Source organism: Idiotropiscis lumnitzeri, chromosome 6 (assembly GCF_059441095.1).
Source record: "Idiotropiscis lumnitzeri isolate Australia: NSW breed Sydney's pygmy pipehorse chromosome 6, RoL_Ilum_1.0, whole genome shotgun sequence".
Taxonomy (NCBI): domain Eukaryota; kingdom Metazoa; phylum Chordata; class Actinopteri; order Syngnathiformes; family Syngnathidae; genus Idiotropiscis; species Idiotropiscis lumnitzeri.
In genome coordinates, this window is record NC_142396.1 from 7,225,324 (window position 1) to 7,245,249 (window position 19,926).

Sequence of the window (19,926 nt, forward strand, 5' to 3'; positions counted from 1 at the left end):
ATCCTCTGATCATCCCACTTGCCTGAGGAGGAAACTCTCTTGTTTATAGTTTACACAAATGTTTTGGTGAAGGCTTAGTGGTATAGTAAGTCAGATGGCGTTGCGCAGATGTGATGATGATTAATGTTTAAGGGATAGTCTTCATTATCTACAAGTGCTTCCAGGATAGCTTGAAGCCCAAGAGGGCTCTTGTTACTTATTACATTAAGAAAAGACTCGAGAGTAAAGCCCACACAGTACAAATTCTCGAAACATTAGACAAGAGTCTTATCTTTGAAATGCTCCTAGAGTCGGATATGTGAATTGTGACGTTTGTTCGAGTTTAGGAACTCCGCATTCACTTTACTGAAGTCGATTGAACTAAAAGGTGTGTTTAATTTTGTAAAATATTGCTTTCTTGGCAAACCAACAAAAAGCTCTCAATTTCCTAGATGAAATCATTTTTTTGACTGTACTGCTGAAGTGGCATATTTGTTTGATTGACAGGGACATGGAGAGGCTTCAGCAAGAGGGACGACGGTCATGACGGGTGACTGTCTAACATGCGTCAAGTACCTCATGTTGATCTTCAACACGTTCCTCGTTGTGAGTATTTTGCTTCTCCATTCATGTGGCCTTCAGTGAAGTTGGTGTCAGGCTAGTCAATTAAGACCTCGGTGACTCAATGAATGACGGTAGCAACGTTTGCATTTGATTGCATTGGAACAATCTTGATTTTATTACACGCCACTTTGATTAGATTCCCGTTTGCCGACACACATCCGAGTCACATTGTTCCATGTGGAGTTTTTGACTAGTGACCGATTGTGTCAGTCTTGATCGTACAATCAAGGGTAATCTTGTTAAGTGTGAGTCTGGGGGGCAGAGTAAGAAGGTTATCTGCTTCCCTGATTTATTAAGCACAACCAAAGCTCTTAGTGACTGCACTCAGATGTGCTTGTTTAAGGCAATGTGCAACCAGCAGAGCAAATAGTAGAGTTAACATCCCTCAGAAATGGCGACTGCTATCTCTTTGTGTTTTGTCTATGGCCCTTTCACACTCAGCGACCATAAGAGCCGTTTTCAAGGTCTCAGCAACTAAACTGTGAGCAGGCTTGTGTTTCTACCACTGAGTGTGGAAGCCAAATAGCACTTTACTCGATTTTGCCGGTACGCCCTGTGTCCTACGTCCGTGACTTGGGCACCATTTTGTCTTTATTCATAAAAATAACCTCCCTCCGTCGCCATCCGTCTTTGTCCTTTTAAAGTCCGTCCTTAGTTACTTTTATTCATACAATGGCCAGGGGTATGGAACTCATTTGTCAACACGTCATAGTGGATGGACATCCAAACTAAAATCATGACACAACAGCAAACTGAACAGCATATAAGCAAATAATGAAACAATAAAATAAGTACTAAAGAAATTTAATTGACACAAAACATACGTTTAAATGTGATTATTTACATCCTTAAAGACAATTTAAGATGCTTATTTTGCTTCTCAATTGCTTCTTCCCTTCTCCTCTTTTTGCGCATGCTTGAGAGTGGGGGGGGAGACAGAGAGAGGGAGGGAGGGAGAGAGAGAGAGATACTCAAAGGGATGGACGTTTTTTTTCTGGTTCAGATGATTGACTGTGCCAAAATGGACAAACATATGATAATCGACATCCTCCATTGTTGTTCTCTTATGCACTCCCCACATCAATTTACTCCAGTGTGCGTTTTTATCCTGTGTTGCCATGCGTTTCTGATGCACCAATTTTTTGGGCTCTTTCAACCGCTCCCACCCTATTTCCCTTTGTCAGATGGCAGGGTGTTTCCTCCTAGGTGTGGGACTGTTGGTGTTGTTTGGCACCGCAGTGTTGAGTGAAATGTTGATGCAACACCCCGTGCTCTCAAAAACCGTCTTCGCTGTGCTGGGAATTGGATCCTTGCTCTTCCTTCTGGGCTTCGTGGGCTGCTGCGGAGCCCTCCGTGAGAATAGATGCCTGCTCTTCTTCGTAAGTAAATGACATTGGCATTATGCATGTGCTGTTGTGTGCTCATTTTGCGTTTCAGTTTTGAAAGATGTCTTGCTTCCAAACAAAGATGGATGAGCAAAATTCTCAGTTCAGTCTGTCTGGAAGATACTCCCGCCTTTCGTCGTGACTCCTTCTGAACCTAAATTCCGTTGATAGCAACAAATGCCTTTCGAGTTGACTCAAATGGAATATCCATTGTACTTTTCCATAAAACCAAGGTACAGCCCAACAAATTCAAATGCAATGAAAATGGAAAATCAAGTGCACTACAAAGTGTCCAAAGCACTTTCCAAAGTCTCATGTACGACCCGAACACGGCTGCGATCGGCTCCATTACGCCCACGACCCTGGTGAGGATAAGTGGATCGGTTAATGGATGGTACGAGTTCACAACCGACCGTTGGCGCAACCACTTCGACCTTTGGAGAAGTTTAACTTTTTAGTTTCAAATAGCTGACTTTAACCACAAGGATCCCTCGCCGTACCCTGACCAAAACCTCCAATCAGGCTTGGAAATGTTTAAGCATAACACCTGCTATCTGCATCTGATCACATTTCAGATAAGAAGTTTTGCGCTAGGTCATGGATAGTTGATGTTGCGTGAAGACGATTTGGTCAGAACTGGATTTGGAGTGACTGAAGTGGATTTCATTTTGTTCCGCCAACGTCTTGACTCGCCACTGTGTTCTCTCAGTTCTTTATGCTCATCTTCGTGGTCTTCATCGCAGAGTTGGCTGCTGGGGTTTGGGCCTACACGCAGCGTCAAAAGGTAAGACACACAGGATCTATCTCATTCTATGTTTGCAGATTTTATTTTATTTTCTTGATTATAACAAACACTGTATGTCTTTGGTTCAACCTGTACGTGTTCTCTGCCTGCTTTAGTTCTTTGTTGAAGATTTACAAAAAGAGATGCGGGAAAAGTATCAGGGCTACGCCCCCGATGATAAGTACACAACAATATGGAATAAATGGATGGTTCAAGTAAGTCCAGAGCACACGTGTACGATGTGCAAGTAAGATTCATATTACATAGATTACAACCCAAACCATGACAGTAATAAATGCTTGTGTTGGACTTCTTCTCGACTCATTTCAGCATGAATGCTGTGGCATAAATGGCTTAGAAGATTTTGAGGGCAGTCTGTTTCGTAGAAAATCCAATCACACGGTTCCGCCAGCCTGCTGCCTGCAGCGCAGCCCGACCGGGAATTTGGAGCATGCTGATAGGGATAAATGCCTTAATGGCTCGCAAGATCATATCAACGCACAGGTACTTTCTGATGTCTCTCCGTGGCCAGATCAGTTCTTCTCCAGACTTTTATTTTTAAATCCTCACACTAACATCGCTCTGCAATTGGCATGTAGAACAACCTGATGCAGCCAAAGTAGAAGTTTATATTAAACAGTTGTACTTCATATTAATCAGTACCCAAGAAGTAGCTGTGTTTGAAAAGTGTTGGTTGGTACAAGCCCACTCCATCTGGTGTGATATTGCTTAATTGTTATTTGGTTTTGTTTACTCAACAAACACTGTGAAATGGGGGGAAACTATATTGCAATTAAATCATTTTTTATCCAATTATTCCATTACTCAACAGACCACAGTATTTTCCGGACTATAAGCCGCTACTTTTTTCCCCCTGGATTTTGAACCATGCGGCTAATACAATGGTGCTGCTTTTCTGTGAATTTTTCTTTCACCAGTAGGGGCGCTCTATCGTTCAGAAAATACACTAAATCAATCTTCTTTTTCTTCTCTTGTGTCTGTTCTGTTTTAATTAGAAAAGTTGTTGCCGTGTTAAAAGGCACTGTTTTAACAATCGTTTTAACGGTACAAAATTGTTCTGTACATTTAGTAAACAACTAATTTTCTTTCAACATAGAAAACTGAGGCTTACGGCCCGGTGAGCCTTATAGTCCAGAGAATGTGGTTGATGAAAAAAAATAATAAATTCACATTTTTATGTCGAAGCACAAAGGTTACACACTCACACTAACAATACCTGATGAACAATCTGAAAAATCATCAATGCAGGGCCTTGATCGCATCTCAACTCGTCATGCCTTTGTCCATCCATGTGCCATTCATTTAAGAAAACAATCTGTCATTGTCAATTGCAATTCTGCAAGTTTACGGCTTTGGTGTGCTGCCGTTTTTTTGTGTGTCCACAGGGTTGTTATAAAGCAGGCTTCAAAACCTATGAAGTTTACCTCTATTTAGCGGGAGCGTTATTCATTCTGGTGCTGACCTTTGAGGTATGGATTGATTTGAGTTGTTTTTTTGCTGTATGCTGATGATTTTTCTAGTTCAAAATGGTAAACTTAAGTCTTTTGGTGTGGAAAGCTCGCCATCTAGTGGTGGTCGGGGTACACAAACACAAATTTGATGCTCACTTGTTTAAGTCTAGCTGCTATTTAATTTTATTTTTGGTGTACTGTCGGTTTGTGCATGAAATAATCAATTAAAGTGCTACTGTTCTTTTCTTCAGCTTCTTGCCATGTCCGTGGCGATGTGCCTCTTCAGGGGACTCCAATCTATGTAGTCAGTCTGGATGTTGAGTTTTCCAAGGAAAAATAGGGAATATGTGAAGAAAGAAGAAACGCAACTCTTTGAAATTGTCATTGAACTCATTTTCTATTTTTAATTGTTTGGTTGGGGGTAAAAGAAAAAAATCCATTCTTAAAAATAGTTGTACTTCACAGCTGGACTTTTGAGGTACTGGGTAACACAGTAATACACATACTGGCACACAAAACAAGAAGTGGGATATTGGCGATAAAGCTGATGTAAAAAGATTTTGTGCGCTCAGTGAAGAGTGTCGTTGTGGGCCAGGTCTTGCACAGGCTGGGTGCAAAGTAGACTGGACATTAGAAGCAGATGAACCCTAAGAAGAAGGCACTGCGCTGACTTTTGGATGAAGAATATTTATATTAAGTAAATCTGGCTTTGTTGTTCAATATGTGTTTTATGTACACTTGGGCTGTTCCCCTTCCCCTTTGTTACTGTACATAGTAAAACAATCTTTCCTCATGCCCTTTTCACAGCCACATTTCTATTATGCTGTATCATACTGGATAAGTTGTGTAGATGAGTGTGTGTACATACGGGATGCATTTTTCAAATATGTATGAACTCTTTTGTGAGCATGTGAGCTTAAAGCTAAAAACCCTTGCGGACTTGAACGTCAACGTGATTTCAATTTCTGTTTATATGGCTACTCTTTTACTGTTATGTGATTTTCCGTGATGAAATGTTTGTGTTTGCATTTGATCTTAAATAAATGGCATTCAAAATAGTCTGTTGTCTTTTTATGATATTGTTCTTATGATTTTATGGGAATGAATTCGTACTTTCCCAGGCTGACGGTGTAGCCTTGCTAATGTAACGTCTGCTGGATTTTAGACTCCAGATCACCTTCGTGCACTTAAAACGAACTGTCGAGGGTTCGTTTGAAAAAATATATATAAATGCCGTTGTTTCTGTGCTTTTGGTTTGAGATTGGCCACCTAAGAAACCCTGGCAGATTCAGTAAACTCCTCGCTGGCAATGATTTTCGGACCTGGGCCTTCAGTGACCACTTAAGTGATATCTACATGTACGTGAACTCCTTTGTTCCTCTGATGGAGAAAACCCTGAGGAAGCTATATTCAGCAATGTCTGTCATCTAATGGTGAACTGTTGTTACTGCTATTTAAATTAAATAATAAATATTTAAATTAAATAATAAATTTAATCTCAAACACACTTGATTGGCTTTTTGTTGCCGCTCTCCTCAAGTTTCCACATCCCACTCCTACATCTTCATCAGAGACACAAAATAAGAGCATTTAAGTTCACAAAAAAAAAATATAATTTCAGATTAAAACTGTTCAAACAAAATAATGTATAATTTTGCAAAATGCCACTCAAAGTGTTCTAATGCATTTCACATGCACACACACCACACACTGGTGGGTTACCTTTAAGTTCTTTAGTACATATTCCTCCTGATGTGGTTCTCCGCTGACCTCAAGGTGTATGGCCTCTGCTTTGCATTCAGAACACCTTAAAAGCTTCTCACTGTGACAGCAAATCTCAGGGCTCATTCTCTTGTAATTGGAGGTTCAGTCAGCGGCACGGTTTCCCTCCGGGGAGCCGTGCTTACCCCGTCAAGAGCCCATCTTCATTCCAGTTTTGGGGGTGTCTACTTGCTGCGCCTAAATTACAAAGATGAGATTTTAATTGAGCTGAAGGATATAATCGGACATGCGTCGACTTCCTTGGACAAAGTCACATGGGTGTTGGCCCACTCTGGAGATGTTAGCGCAGCAAACACTTCTATGTAAAAACGTTTGATTTGTCCGGAAAAGAGGTGACACAGTGCTTTTATTCTTTTCATCCAAGTCAATGTCGAAAATATGAATGCCTGAGAGGGCTGGCGTGGATATACGCCAATAAGACATCTGTGTAGCCACAGTAAAGCCCCTCCATAAAATTAGAACTCTAAAATATATTTATAAATGATTTTCTCGGCAACATCCCCCATAGTTATTTAATATAATTATAATTGTAATTTGGTTGAGCAATGCATTTAGTGATACTCAGAGCAATATTATTTTAGGATTGGAAAAGGGAGGGTACACCGTCCCCTAAAGATTTTGAGGACCTGCGATTTATATTATTCAGTTAGCTGAACTGCTTCTGCATGTTTTAAGAATATGGGAGAAAACAGGTGTTCTGAAATTCCTTCTACCCGTCGCGACGTCCGACCAATGCTTAGTGCGCATGCGCATTACGCCCATGGTGATTTCGTGGGAAGTTTGGAGCTTTTTGTCCTACCTGTCGTTTGTTCGGTTAAAAGTGGGGAGTACTTAATATTTTCGTTTTCATTGAGTCTTATTTGACTTTTTCATTGCCGCAAAATACTTTTGACGTGTTTCTGTTGAGCATATTACTCACGCAGTGTATGTATGCCACACTCGTTTGATACCGCCAGTAAAAGTTGTTCGTAAACATATCTTTGCATAAACATATTCGACATGGGTAAATTCAACTGCCAGAACGTCCTGCCTGTTTATAGCTATGAATAATCATCTAATCATCGTTTTTTTTTAATTCTACCTAATGTGCATGTAAACAAAACAATATGAAAGCGCTCGGTAGTATTTTGGCTGTTAAATCAGCCTCTGGTCGAACGATTCGTACGGGTAGGACATTTTGTCGGAACACCGGTCCAAAACACAGCGCCCAGCATTCGGAATCCACAAACATTCCACGCCACATTAATCTGCTCTGGCCAAAGAAAAAAAAAATTTAAAAACAAACCAACTGGGCGTCAAACAAACCAAGTGACAAGCAAACAAACTGATATTCTGGTGACGTAATTGACACGTTCGCGTAAAAAAAAAAAACGCACACGCGTGTAGCCTGTGTTTTCCTCCATTATTCAAGCTAGCAAAGCGCACGCGGGCTGTGAACGTCTATCGGATGAATGAACGATGTTGTCACGCACATTGGACGTTTTTTCCAGGGTGCCCAAACGGACAAAGGTGAGCACAGAAGCTGACGTATTGTCACACGTCCTTACGTCCCCTGGCCTTTACCACTGGTAGCCAGTATTTATGGAGTTGACCTCACCTGCTGCTGCCCTGAGATACTTTGCGTGAAACAGTCTTTTGTACTCCCCAAGGGTTGATAGTAGTCTTTGGAAGCTGTAATTGCCTTGTGTTTCACAAGACAGCGCGTTTGCAGACAGAGGTTGGATTACGTAAGTATGACCAACTGCCGTCCGAACTGTAATAATTCTACTTAATAGCATGTTATCCATATTGGGTAACACTTTACTTGAAGTTTGTTAAGTGTCATTCGGTAATTAATGTCACATTTGATGCAACAACGTTGCATTAAAAGTGACATAATGTCATTAAGTGTCAACCGGTAGATTATATCACTTTTGATGCAGAGTTGACGTTCATCAATGTTCGTGTCATGTCATGATTATAGCAGTCTTACGAACAAACTTCAAATAAAGTGTTACTCAATATTGTGATAAATGCAAGCAGGTGATTCAACAAGTAGCTTTAAGATGACTCTGGTGGAAGGTGAAGTGATGTCTTGAGTTGTTTGGAGTATTACAGCTGATGGCGAAACCGAAATTCACAACACATACCCATGTGCCATACTATTTTGCACAATGAATCGTGGTTTAATTGTGAATACGATTTTGCGGGTATCATGGTGAGGAGCAAGTGTCTCCAAAGGAATCAGCATCCTTTTTCTCTGGACTTTGTTATTGCCATGTGGAATAACATGCATGGGTAGGATATATATATATATATATATATATATATATATATATATATATATATATATATAAGAAATCTAAAATGACACCATTTACATTTTGTTTGTTGAACAAAAATACAGATGTTTCCCCTAACATAATGAATAATTGTGATTAATAATTAATGTAAAAATATTGATATAAATAATTGTGATTATTGATTGGGCTGTCGTCATGCTGCGTTAATATGAAAAAATTTTAACATTTTGGTCATTGGGGCCCTCAGAAGGAAACAACTATTTTTCAGCTCACAACAAAACCTGAGTTTGACACCCCTCCAAACTTAGATCAATGGAGTCTTGGCATTAGGTGGCATCTCTGCCATCTGAAAGCCAAGATTCTGCTTCTGGGAATTATTGTACACAACAAGACAAAAGCTCTCACCAAAATGCCAGATGTTAGAGCAGCATTCTTTGCTTGTTACAATGTGGCAATCATATCCCTATTTATTTTGCGTATTATGTTTTTGAGGACTGGCTGCTGATGCATGTGGAAAGAAATCCCCACAATCAGTGACGGTTTCTGGTATATCTTGTGTGGCAACATGAAAAAAAAAAAAAAAGGGATACACAAAGTGGTTTTCTATTGGCATCATGAACTGTAAATCATTGGTTTTTGTTTGAGGAATTTGCAATAAAGTGAGAGTTTTCAATGTCAATGAAGTAAAACATCCTTGCTGTTCAAAGAGTTCCGTATTCTGAGGAGAGGTTAAAGTCAGCTCATTGTTGGCAGATCCGGAGTGGCATGTAATGCAGTGACAAGTCATATAACTCAACTTCATTCGTGTCGTACTCTCACAACTGCCGCAGCTGCAACACGAAGTGCTATATCCGCAATAAAGTAATGAATAACCAAACTAAATCTTCCCCAAAAAAAATACGACATTGCTACCTTCACATTAGGAAGAGTGCACTTAGCTTGCTGAAGAAGAGGCTCTTTCCATTCCACAACGGAAGAAGATGCGCACTCGCGTGGAGCCTGCCTCTTATGGAAGCCGGCCAGAGTCTCACCGCACAGACCACTACCCACCCTCACGGCCCCTACACGTAAGTAAAACAAATGCAACTGCCCTCACCTCACCATGGGAATCATCACACAACATCAAAACATTATTACGAGACATCATCACCACAATTATACACATGCCGCAATGCATGCCTGGAAGTCATCCACTTTGGTGGGCGCTACAGTACGTTCTGGCTTTGCAGAGTGGGCAGTGCCCTTCAACCTTAATTTGATCATTATCTAGGAAGACAAATTTTACATGTTGGAATATCATCCAACATTTTCCGTCTGACTTGCATACATTTTCACACGCTCAGACTTGATGTCTGCTGTGATGTGCTACTTTGTTAGCAGCTAGCAAGCTGTGCGCCAGCTTGAAAAGCTTCGGTATACAGCAAGGCCAGTCAATCCGGACACAAACGTTTAAATGTAGGGCTCTGTATTTTCCGGACTATAAGACGCTACTTTTTTCCTCGATTTTGAACCACGCAGCAAATAAAACAGTGCAGCTTTACTGTGGATTTTTCATTCCCCGGTAGGGGGCGCTCTATAGTTCAGAAAATACGCAAAATAAATCTCGATTATTTTTTTCTTGGGTTTGTTTTGTTTTAATTAGCAAAGTTGTTGCCGTGTTAAAAGGCACTGTTTTAACAATCTGTTTATGTACCTTTATGTGCATTCACAGTAAAAAATCGTTCTGTACATGAAGTAAACACATTTTTTTCAACATAGAAAGCTGCGGCTTATAGTCCGGAAATGTGGTAAATAGTCTTTATATGGGCCTTTTTCACCAAACTAGACAAGTAGACCGATGACCAATAAACTTAAACAATGGATAAGGCTTCTCTTTGTCAGAGAAAAACTGTATTGCATGTATAATGATGTCAGTGAAAAGGATTGATAGCTTGCCTCGGCATGAACTGAACACGCGTGATCACATGTTAGTGAGTGTTGCGTGAGCAAGACGCAAGGCACTGCGTTCAAACCTCTCTACTAGTATCGGCGCGTTATTTGTGAGTACTCTACTTGTTTAGCATTTTAATGTTTAATATCGGGGCCAATCCGGAATTGTATGGGCATCGGTGCAGCACAGCCACTATGTCAGGCGTGGGCAAAATACGGCCCGGGGGCCACATGTGGCCCATTAAACGTTTTAATCGGGCCTCGCAAACTTGAAAAAAATTACATGAATAAACCTTGTTAATATTTTCAAAATACTGTGGTTTTGCATAGACAGATATATTGTTGTAATGCGTAAGTTTTGCTGTAAAGCAGTTTTTAATTGGAATGTTTTCTTGGCAGTCTCATTTCAGCTGCGCCTACTTGGAGTGGACGAGACAACACAAATCATTGCGCCTTTGAGGTTTTTGCTTGATTCCTCAAGTGGTCTGTTTTTTTTTTTTTTTGGGCAGGTGTATGCAGGGCCTCCACTACGAGGGAAAACACACATGACGGGCGACTTACTGTCATGCGTCAAGTACCTCATGTTAATTTTAAACACCTTCTTTGTTGTAAGTATCTCTCATCTCTCCATGTGGCCTTTTTGGTGTTAGTCTAGTAAATTACCGTAAGACTCCGGTGAATGATCGACAGTAGCCTCATTTGCATTGAATTGAATTGGGCCGATAATGATTTTATTCAAGTGCACTCTCATTAGATTCCAGTGTGCGACCGATCGCCACCAAAATGAAAATGCACACTACTCTTGTCCACTTCAACTTGTGGGAGTATAAAAGCGTTCTGCACAATAGTTTGGATTTAGTGACATCACCGGTGAGCTCATGTGATCACCTCCACAAACCGTGCCGATCAATTCTCCACTGGCTGAAGCGGACAGGAGCGAGAGTGTGCACGCAAACCCCGACTGGTTATATTTTGGACAGCTCAGCTAAAGTTGTGTCAAGTCGAAGGTCGGCCGGCAGCGGCCAGCAAGTGGGCATGGATGTTTAACCCATCGCTTTGTGTTTTATATCTGGTCCTTTCAAAGTCAGTGACCATAAGAGCCTTCTTCAAGTTCTGAACTTTCAGAATGTGTACCTCTTCTCTGCAACCGAGCGGCACTGTTGAGAAGCCTGATCAGTTTTTCTACCACTTGGGTGTGTAGGACAAATAGTGATGTCATCACCTTTGTATGTAGCATTGCACTACAGCGGCTGTGGGCAAACTATGGCTCGGGGGCCACTTGCGGCCCGTTAAAAGTTTTAATCCACCCCGCCGAACTTGAAAAAAATTAAATGAATCAACCTCGTTAATGTTTTATTTTCTAAATACAGTGGTTTTTCAAAGACATATATATTGTTGTAATGCTTGTGTTCACTTCCATTTAAAATGAAATGTATTTTTTTTCTCCGATGAGGTGAGGTTACCAAAATACTCCATCCATCTGCTACAGGTCCGCCCCCTCTGTCAAATTTTAGAACCCATTGTGGCGCGCCAATCCAAAAGTTTGCCACCCCTGCACTACAGCTCATGTGCTATCACAGAGCATCAATGAAACAAGTCACTGCAGTGTGATTACGTCGGTCATCTTTCTGGTAGAAAAGAATGACTGTGCCAGCATGAAAGACCAAATGATTCGACAACCTCCATTCTTTTATGTACTCTTCACATTGTGCTGCTCTCTGTGCATTTTATCCAATGTTTCTAATGCAATCATTTTCTGTCTCCAACTGATCCTTCCCCACATCCCTTTGTCAGGTGGCAGGGTTGTTACTCCTTGGTGTAGGATTGCTGGTGGAGTTGGGTACAAAAATAGTGGGTCAACTGATTGAGACACACGAATTGCTGTCAAAACTTCTCTACTTTGTGATGGTCGTCGGATCCTTGCTTTTCCTTCTGGGCTTCCTGGGCTGCTGCGGATCCCTGCGTGAAAATCGATCTCTGCTCTTCTTAGTAAGTACCTGGCATTGATATTTTGGACGTGATGCTGTGCTGTGTGTGCAAGGGCTGAACAATTTGGGAAAATAGTCTCATTGTGATTTTTTTTTTCTTTTTTTTGTGTGTATGTGAGATTTAGTATGCATTTGCATACTTTAGATAATGTAGAATGGAGGATCTCTATCACTTTTTTGCAGGAAGTTTTTGTGTTCAACAGAGGTTTACTGCCACTGCAATAATTTTTTCAAGGCCCTCTTATGTATTTGAAATGATGAACAAATTGATTATTTTTGGAAATGTACATACTGTATTTTACGGATTATAAGGCGCACCCACATATAAGCCGCAACAATTCTTTTGGGGGGAGGGGGGGGTGGAAATATACAAGCCGCACCAGACTATAAGCTGCAGTTTTCTATGATGAAAAAATTGAGTTGTTTACTGCATGTACAGAGCGATTTTGTACTGTGACTGCACATTAAGGTACATAAACAGATTGTTAAAACAGTGCCGTTTATCACTGCAACAACAGAACAGACCCAAGAGAGGGAAAAAAAAAGATATATCTAGAGTATTTTGTGAACTATAGAGCGCGCCCTACCGGTGAAAGAAAAATCCACAGAAAAGCTGCACCGTTGTATTAGCCGCATGGTTCAAAATCTAGGAAAAAATTAGCGGCCTATATTCCAGAAAATACGGTAGTTATCGTTCCAGAACTTTAGCCATGAGAATTGTTTTCTTGTGCTGTAGTTTTGCTCCTGAGATTTTGTTTATTTGGCCAAAATTTCATTTCTCAATATTTTTGCCATATATCTCAATAATTAGGATGGGAAGGGAGTACTCTCTGCCTCCAAAAACACGCACAACACACTTTGAGTGGTGTCAGGGCATCAGTGTAAATTTTCGAACAAATCAGCACGATGAAACGTACGCCTCCAACTACGTTGATGTTTTTGTTTTTAAATTAAAATGGCTTATCTCACCTAGAATCCTGCGTCACATTGTTGCCAAAGGTAGACTCCTGGTCTCTTAGATTGCACCTTGGTGCGTTAATTGCTAGCTATGGTATAAGGAAACCCAAAGGTAGTGGCCATAACTACTACTTTTTTTCATTGGCAAATAAGTTCTTCTACGTGGACGTGGCTTGCCAATGGAAGACGATGAAGTTCTCCTGTTGTAGTAGTCGTGGCAACTATTTTTTGGTTTCTGATGGGCGTTTCATCCCAGGGACGGAAAAGTCCGTCCCGGACAGATGCCCATTTTGAGGATGGAGGATGAGAAGTTTTTTAAAAAAAACTGCTTGAGCAAGGACGAAATTCGATTTTTGTCTGTCCCTTTAATAATCGCTCTTAACCGAGTCAAGTATATTGTCGGGATTGGTCAAAACAAATGTTTGGGAGACGTGCAAAAACTGTCGCATCGCCCAATCAGGTATTGAACTGTGTGTCCTGCCTTTCCCTAGCACAGGGGTGGGCAAACCTTTTGATTGGCGGGCCACAATGGGTGCTAAAATTTGACAGAGGGCCAGGAGCAGATGGATGGAGTGTTTTGGTAACCTCACCTCATCGGAGAAAAAAATACATTTTATTCTAAATGGAAGTGAACAAAATCATTACTACAAAATATCGGTCTTTGCCACACCACAGTATTTAGAAAATAAAACATGAACAAGGTTTATTAATTTTTTTCAAGTTCGGCCTGCCAGATTAAAACGTTTAATGGGCCGCATGTGACCCCCGGGCCGTAGTTTGCCCACGCCTGCCCTAGCAGATCACATTGGCGCAGTCGCAGATCGATTCTGTGGAGAACTCCTTTGAGTGATTCACGTACCAATCTGGCTCTTGTCAAGTTAATGAGTCGTATCTCTATTTTTTTTTTTTAACATTATTTTTGGGGTGGTAGAAGAAACACTTGACATGAGTAGAATCGTTGAATTGTTTTAAAAGATACATCCTTCATTTGATTTTAAAGCAAATATTGTCTTGACTCGCTGCTGTGTTGTTTTGTCTTGTTGCAGTTCTTCTTGCTCGTCTTAATCCTCTTGCTAGCAGAGATAGGTACTGGGATTTTTACCTTCACTAAATTGGATACGGTAAGCTCCAGTATCTGGTGATGTTTACCCCCCCCTTTTTTTTTTTTTTTTTTTTTTTGCAAAACAGTGATCCAGCACGGCGTTGCCTTATACTGTGTATGTTTTCTGTCTGTTTTATTAGTTAAAAAAAGAGTCGTTAAAAGAAACTCTACGCAAGAACTATAAACACGAAAAGCCGGACGATCCGTTCACAGAAGTGTGGACTGATATTATGGACGAAGTAAGTCCAGAGCACATGTGAAAAAGTGCTCGCACACCATACCCCACCATCAGTCACAGATTTCTAGACAATCACAAACACAGTAATGAATTCTTCTGTTGTACTCTTCTCATCTCACTTCAGCACAAGTGTTGTGGCATAAATGGCTTTGAGGATTTCAAAGGGAAAACAGTTCCACGAATCTGCTGCCCAAAAATCGCCGCAAGCGCTACATGCGTTAAGGAGGAGTCCGTAAAACCGGTACTTTAACGCCTGTTCCATCTTCGCACTGCAAGTCGTTTCAGTTTCTTGTCCATATGTAAAGTAAATCAGACTTTTTTCACGTGAAGTAAACAATACATTTCAGATTTTTTTTTTTCTAATCTGACCCGGACCTCTTTAGAATGTGGATTATACACGCTCCTCCAAAAGTATTGAAATGACAGTTTCAATTCCTTTGTTTTGTTTTTTTTTTTTTTGTCGTATATTGAATCCAATTGGCTTTCTGATAAAAAAGATGAATATAAGAAAAGTTCAACTTTCATTTCAGAGTATTTATATCTATTGTGTTCATACATATGTGTACATACATTGGTAAATGGTGTATCACTTCTATAGCGCATTTCAGCCTATTATGGCACGCAAAGCGCTTTACATTAATTGGCATTCACCTCCTGATGTTCCGGGGATCAAACCCACAACCTCTTGGGTGGGAGATGATGACCACTCTACCACTGAGCCATGCTGCCCCCTAGTAATGATTAAATTCATTTTAAAGTTAAAACCATTTAATATTTGGTGGCCTAACCTTTACCCGCATTAACTCTGTTTCCTTATACTTGTTCATGTTGAGGGATGTAAATGTGTAGTGCATATGCTGCTAATGTTATACATTAACGGCTGCGGGACGCCGTCTCTGGGTGACCTATATCTTTACTGCTGTAACACTGCAAATTTCTCTATTGTGGGTCGAATAAAGGCCATCTTTTATCTTTATCTCTTTCAGTTTGCTTGCTTCTGGGGTTTTCTCCCTTCAGTCTCCTCTTCAGGAGATAAAATGCAGGTTCTACCGTGTTAAAAGCCAGTGATTGACTTGGACAGTCTAAGACCTTTCCCCTTTTTTTCCCCCCGCGACGCCTTTGTTGTATTGGGAATGTCTTTTGGGTAATTGTCTTGTTGCATGTTGAAGCTTCTCCTAGATTGGAATTTTTTTAGACTTCAGAATTTATTCTGCTGCTACCTTCAAAAAGTACATCAATAAAGACTGAGTCCAGTTCTTGACGCAGATGTGAAGGTCCAAGGTAATGTCATGGCTACGGCTTGCATGGCTGCTTCTGGAATGGGTTCACTACACTTTATTAGTGATGTAACTCATGATGATAGGACCAGAATGAATTCTGCAGTCTGCAAAACCACTTTGTCTTGGTAATTAACAAGAAAAAAAAAGGCATACAAACACATTTGGGAGACACTTCATCATGCAACATGTTGGGGTAAACGTGGAAGGTGCAAGGCTGGCCAAGTCAATTACTGGACCTTAACCCAATAGAGCATGCATTTTACCCGTTGAAGGGAGAAATCCCCCAAAATAGGCAAGAACTGAATTAGGCTGCTGTAGAAGCCTGGAAAAAGCATTTCAAAAGAAAGATGCAGCAGCCTGTTGAAATCAATGGATCACAGGCTTTATGCAGTTATTGCAAGCAAGGGCAGCCTTGGGGAAGGACCAGAATACACGTATCATGTACATATTAGGGACACTTGACTGAGATCAACATTGGCACTAATATAATATGTATGCATGTAAAAATGTCAGCAACGCGTCTTAGTGCTATCTGGTGCCCACAGCCGTGTCTGGGCAGTTCTGCATGCTTCCATCTTATTAATCCTTTGCTGCACTGTTGTTCATTGTGTGTCCGCAGGGTTGTTATGACAAATTCTACAAAGCCCACCAAACTTACATCTTTGTAGCGTTGGCATTGTTCATTCTTGTGATGCTATTTCAGGTATGGAGATATTTTAGTTTGTCTTTCTGTTGTGTCTTTTGCTATGTACTGGTGAGTTTTTTTTCCAGAAAAGTTATAAATGGTAAAATGCCAACTTCAACAGTCTTTTTGGTGTGGAAAGGTCACCATCTGGTGGTAGTCGTTGTACGCAAACACAAATTTCATGTCTTGAATCACTTGTTAAAGTGATTTGTTGAAGTCATTTCATTATATTTGTGAGAATTGTGTATGAAATGATCCGCATGTTAAAATGTGTCTATTCTTTCTTTCAGTTTCTTGCATTGTCCTTTTCTATGTGCCTCTTCAGGGGACTCCGGCCTGCGTAGGTTTTTTTTGGACTCCATTGGCGCAACTGTTGTTGTTGTTGGTTAATTTATTCGATCAGCTTCAATCGGAAAAGGCAGTCTCAACATATTTTTTTTTTCGAGGGAAACAAGCCGATCGAAATGCCTTAGGGTGAAGCTTCAGCGTATTGAGCTATAACACCCTTTTTTTACATAAAACAGTTCAGCAAATAAACTTAATGACAACTATATGCCAACACAAAATCATCTCACTGAGTAGAATTAAGTCAAGGGAAAGAAAACAATGTTTAAAAAAAAAAAAAAAGTTTTGCAAACATTTTTCACCGAGGCCAACAAAATTATCTATTTTTATACACTTCCTTTTAGTAATTTGAGCTTAAACATTCTTTTGAAAAAAATAAATCATTTTCATAATTATTCCGCATGTAACAAACATGTATTTGCTTTATGTTGAGTGTTTTTTTTTTTTTTAGGACAACAGTCTCCCTGTGACACAAAAAAATTATGTACTTTGTACCATGCTTGCACATGAAGTAACTTGGTGAAGTCATAAAAAAAATCGGATTCACAAATATGACATTTGAGTAGAAACATTGCATACATCATTAATATATAATATGAATAATTTAGGGCCTATTAGAACCCCCCCCCCCCGCCCACCCCGAGGTACCCCATAAGTCACCTTTAATATTTTGGATGTTATGTTATTAAAGTGAGCAAATTTATAATGGTCATCCATTTCTGTGCCTGTTCATATTGACTGTCACTTATGAGATTGTTTCTCAATGAATGTATCAAGTCTGCCGGAATACTTTTCTATGATTTTTGAGACTTGTAGGAGTAGAGATATTGGTTCATCGTTTGTCCATAGATTTCTTCATCCACTTTTGCTTGTTTAATTTTTGAGTGGAAAATACCAGTTTGAAAAGACAGGTTACATGCAGTAAATGGTTGCGTTATCGTTTCTATAACATCCTTTACTCATACCGTGTCAATATCAAAGCAATCAGTGGATTTTTTTTTTTTTTTTAAGGTTTTACAATATCTAGTATTTCATTGACATTTACTGGATTAATGAACATAGTGGATGGATTTCTGTGAATATTAACTATTTTATATTTATTTTCTGGCTCAGGGATTCCTTTTATTACGCTTTTAAAGGAGCGTCCTAATGTACACTTTTGGCTGCTATCCTTTCCCTCTACTGTATATAGTAACACAGTCCTTCCATATTGCTCTCTTCGCAGCCACACTTCTATTGCACTGTATTTTACTGTATATGCTCTGAGGTGAGTGTTTCCTGGATGCAGTTTTCAAATGTGTATGAACTATTTGGTAAGTTAATTTAAAGCTGTTTTAAGGACCCTCCCGGATTTGTATGTCAGTGTGATTTAAATTTCTGTTTATATGGCGACTCTTTTACTGGTGTGGTTTTAGGCGTTAAAATGCTTGTGTGTGCATTTGATCCCTAATAAATTGTATTCAAAATAACATGGCTCCTTATACCCTACATTATTTGTTTTTCTGTGAAGAAATGAATATGGAATGCAATGGAAGTCACACTGTTCAACCAATAAAATGGTGCACTGGGGTACAAGTACAGCTGTGCAAAATTTAGATAAAACCTCAAATGTTTACTCACTGATGATGATTGGCATTTCTAAAGCTGCCCGAAAAGCATTTGCATTTATGAAGCGACTGCAATTTTCAAGAGTAGCCACTTTGGTTGCTATGACTTATTTAGGAATTCTCAGAAAGTCCATCCAGTATGTAGTGAGCAATGTTATAGAAGGGCAAAGGCAGGCAAATTTTTTTTCCAATTTTTCAAAAACAACTGTACATAGCAACGTTTATTATTTAAACGCCTGGAAGGTACTTACAAAAATACGAATGGAAGGATGCCATTGAACCCAAACTCGCTGCCGACAATGCTAAAATTAACGTGTTTAATTGCAGTAGGCAATTTTAAAGGCAAAGGTGGCCAGCAAAAATGTTCATGGAAAAATAATTTAGGAATCAATGTATTATAGGGTCTGGCCGAAATGGATTTGAGATGATAAGGAATTCATTCGGGCATTGACGACTGAAGAAAAAAAATGCAAGTAATCGTAAATAAATGCGATTGATTAAAGTCAATATATTTGCAGGGATGGTTCACTGGGAGATGGCCACATGATATTGGTTTCAATTGTTGAGCAATATGAGCTCATCATTTGACTTCCATTCCCCCCAAAAAATGTGTTGAAACTGTTTACCGTCAGATTTATGATTCGAAGGTACTTTTAAAAATACAAACCCTCAATGACAACGTGAGAAAATATTTAGTTCAACGCTTGGGGGCAGCAACAGCCTTCTTGGTACGTCACGTCAGCGTCTTGCTCAATGCTCAGCACAATACTTCCGAATGAAATTTCAACAAAAGTGACAAAATTGGTCTGCTAGTTCATAAAATATTTATGATTATTATTTTCAAAAAGTACTTCTACAGTTGTTCGTTAAAGAATCGGCTCAATTGAGGCACCATTGTTCTAAAAAATGTAAATATTTTAATCAGGAAACTGTGAAATTAGTCATTTTCTTTTTTATCTTATCATTTTGGAGAAATTTGGAAATAAGTGACAACTTGGAAAAAAAGCTGACTTTTAATGAAAAATATGGCCGGTGAACGACTGATTAGCATGATGGCCTCATTTGGGGTCGATTCCGGCTCCGGCCTTCCTATGTGGAGTTTGCATGTTCTCCCCGTGCCTGTAAGGGTTCTCTCCGGTTACTCCAGTTTCCTCCCACGTTCCAAAAACGTGCATAGCAGGTTGATTGGACACTCTAAATTGCCCCGAGGTATGAGTGTGAGCGTGAATGTTTGTGCGTCTATCTGTGCCCTGCGATTGGCTGGCAACCAGTTCAGGGTGTACCCTGCCTCCTGCCCGAAGACAGCTGAGATTGGCTCCAGCACCCCCACAACCCTTGTGAGGACAAGTGGTACAGATAATGGATGGATAATAATAATACAAATTGCAGCTATTGCAAAACCAAGGTGAGCAAAGTTTTTTGTTTTTTTTTAACTCCATCCGTGCCAGGGAGAGGGCGCGTGTTGGGGAGGAGGGCTCAGGAGGCTC

General features: G+C 40.0%; 2 protein-coding genes across 6 annotated transcripts in view; both read left to right on the forward strand.

Annotated features, from left to right (window-relative positions):
- The window catches only part of LOC148334965 (tetraspanin-18B-like), a 41,948-nt gene extending 36,646 nt beyond the window's left edge, over window positions 1-5,302 (forward strand). For both annotated transcript variants that reach the window (XM_088299398.1, XM_088299397.1), the window contains 7 exons: window positions 487-585; window positions 1,788-1,982; window positions 2,698-2,772; window positions 2,889-2,987; window positions 3,103-3,276; window positions 4,179-4,262; window positions 4,496-5,302. In XM_088299398.1, the coding sequence (XP_088155524.1) occupies window positions 487-585; window positions 1,788-1,982; window positions 2,698-2,772; window positions 2,889-2,987; window positions 3,103-3,276; window positions 4,179-4,262; window positions 4,496-4,549 (780 nt within the window). In that variant the 3' untranslated portion in view covers window positions 4,550-5,302. The remainder of the gene's footprint in view (window positions 1-486; window positions 586-1,787; window positions 1,983-2,697; window positions 2,773-2,888; window positions 2,988-3,102; window positions 3,277-4,178; window positions 4,263-4,495) is intronic.
- Window positions 5,303-6,789: 1,487 nt separating this feature from the next.
- Window positions 6,790-18,301, forward strand: LOC148334966 (tetraspanin-18-like). Of its 4 annotated transcripts, XM_088298891.1 has the most exons (11): window positions 6,790-6,950; window positions 7,438-7,535; window positions 7,676-7,753; window positions 9,232-9,375; window positions 10,747-10,845; window positions 12,032-12,226; window positions 14,229-14,303; window positions 14,425-14,523; window positions 14,647-14,763; window positions 16,422-16,505; window positions 16,778-18,301. In XM_088298891.1, the coding sequence occupies exons 4-11, from the start codon at window positions 9,289-9,291 to the stop codon at window positions 16,829-16,831; spliced, it is 810 nt and encodes a 269-aa protein (XP_088155017.1). In that variant the 5' UTR covers window positions 6,790-6,950; window positions 7,438-7,535; window positions 7,676-7,753; window positions 9,232-9,288; the 3' UTR covers window positions 16,832-18,301. The 4 variants fall into 4 exon arrangements, with proteins under 4 accessions (XP_088155017.1, XP_088155016.1, XP_088155019.1 ...); XM_088298890.1 differs by having other exon boundaries at window positions 6,790-7,535; XM_088298893.1 differs by having other exon boundaries at window positions 6,790-7,535; window positions 9,236-9,375.
- The last annotated feature ends 1,625 nt before the right edge of the window (window positions 18,302-19,926 follow it).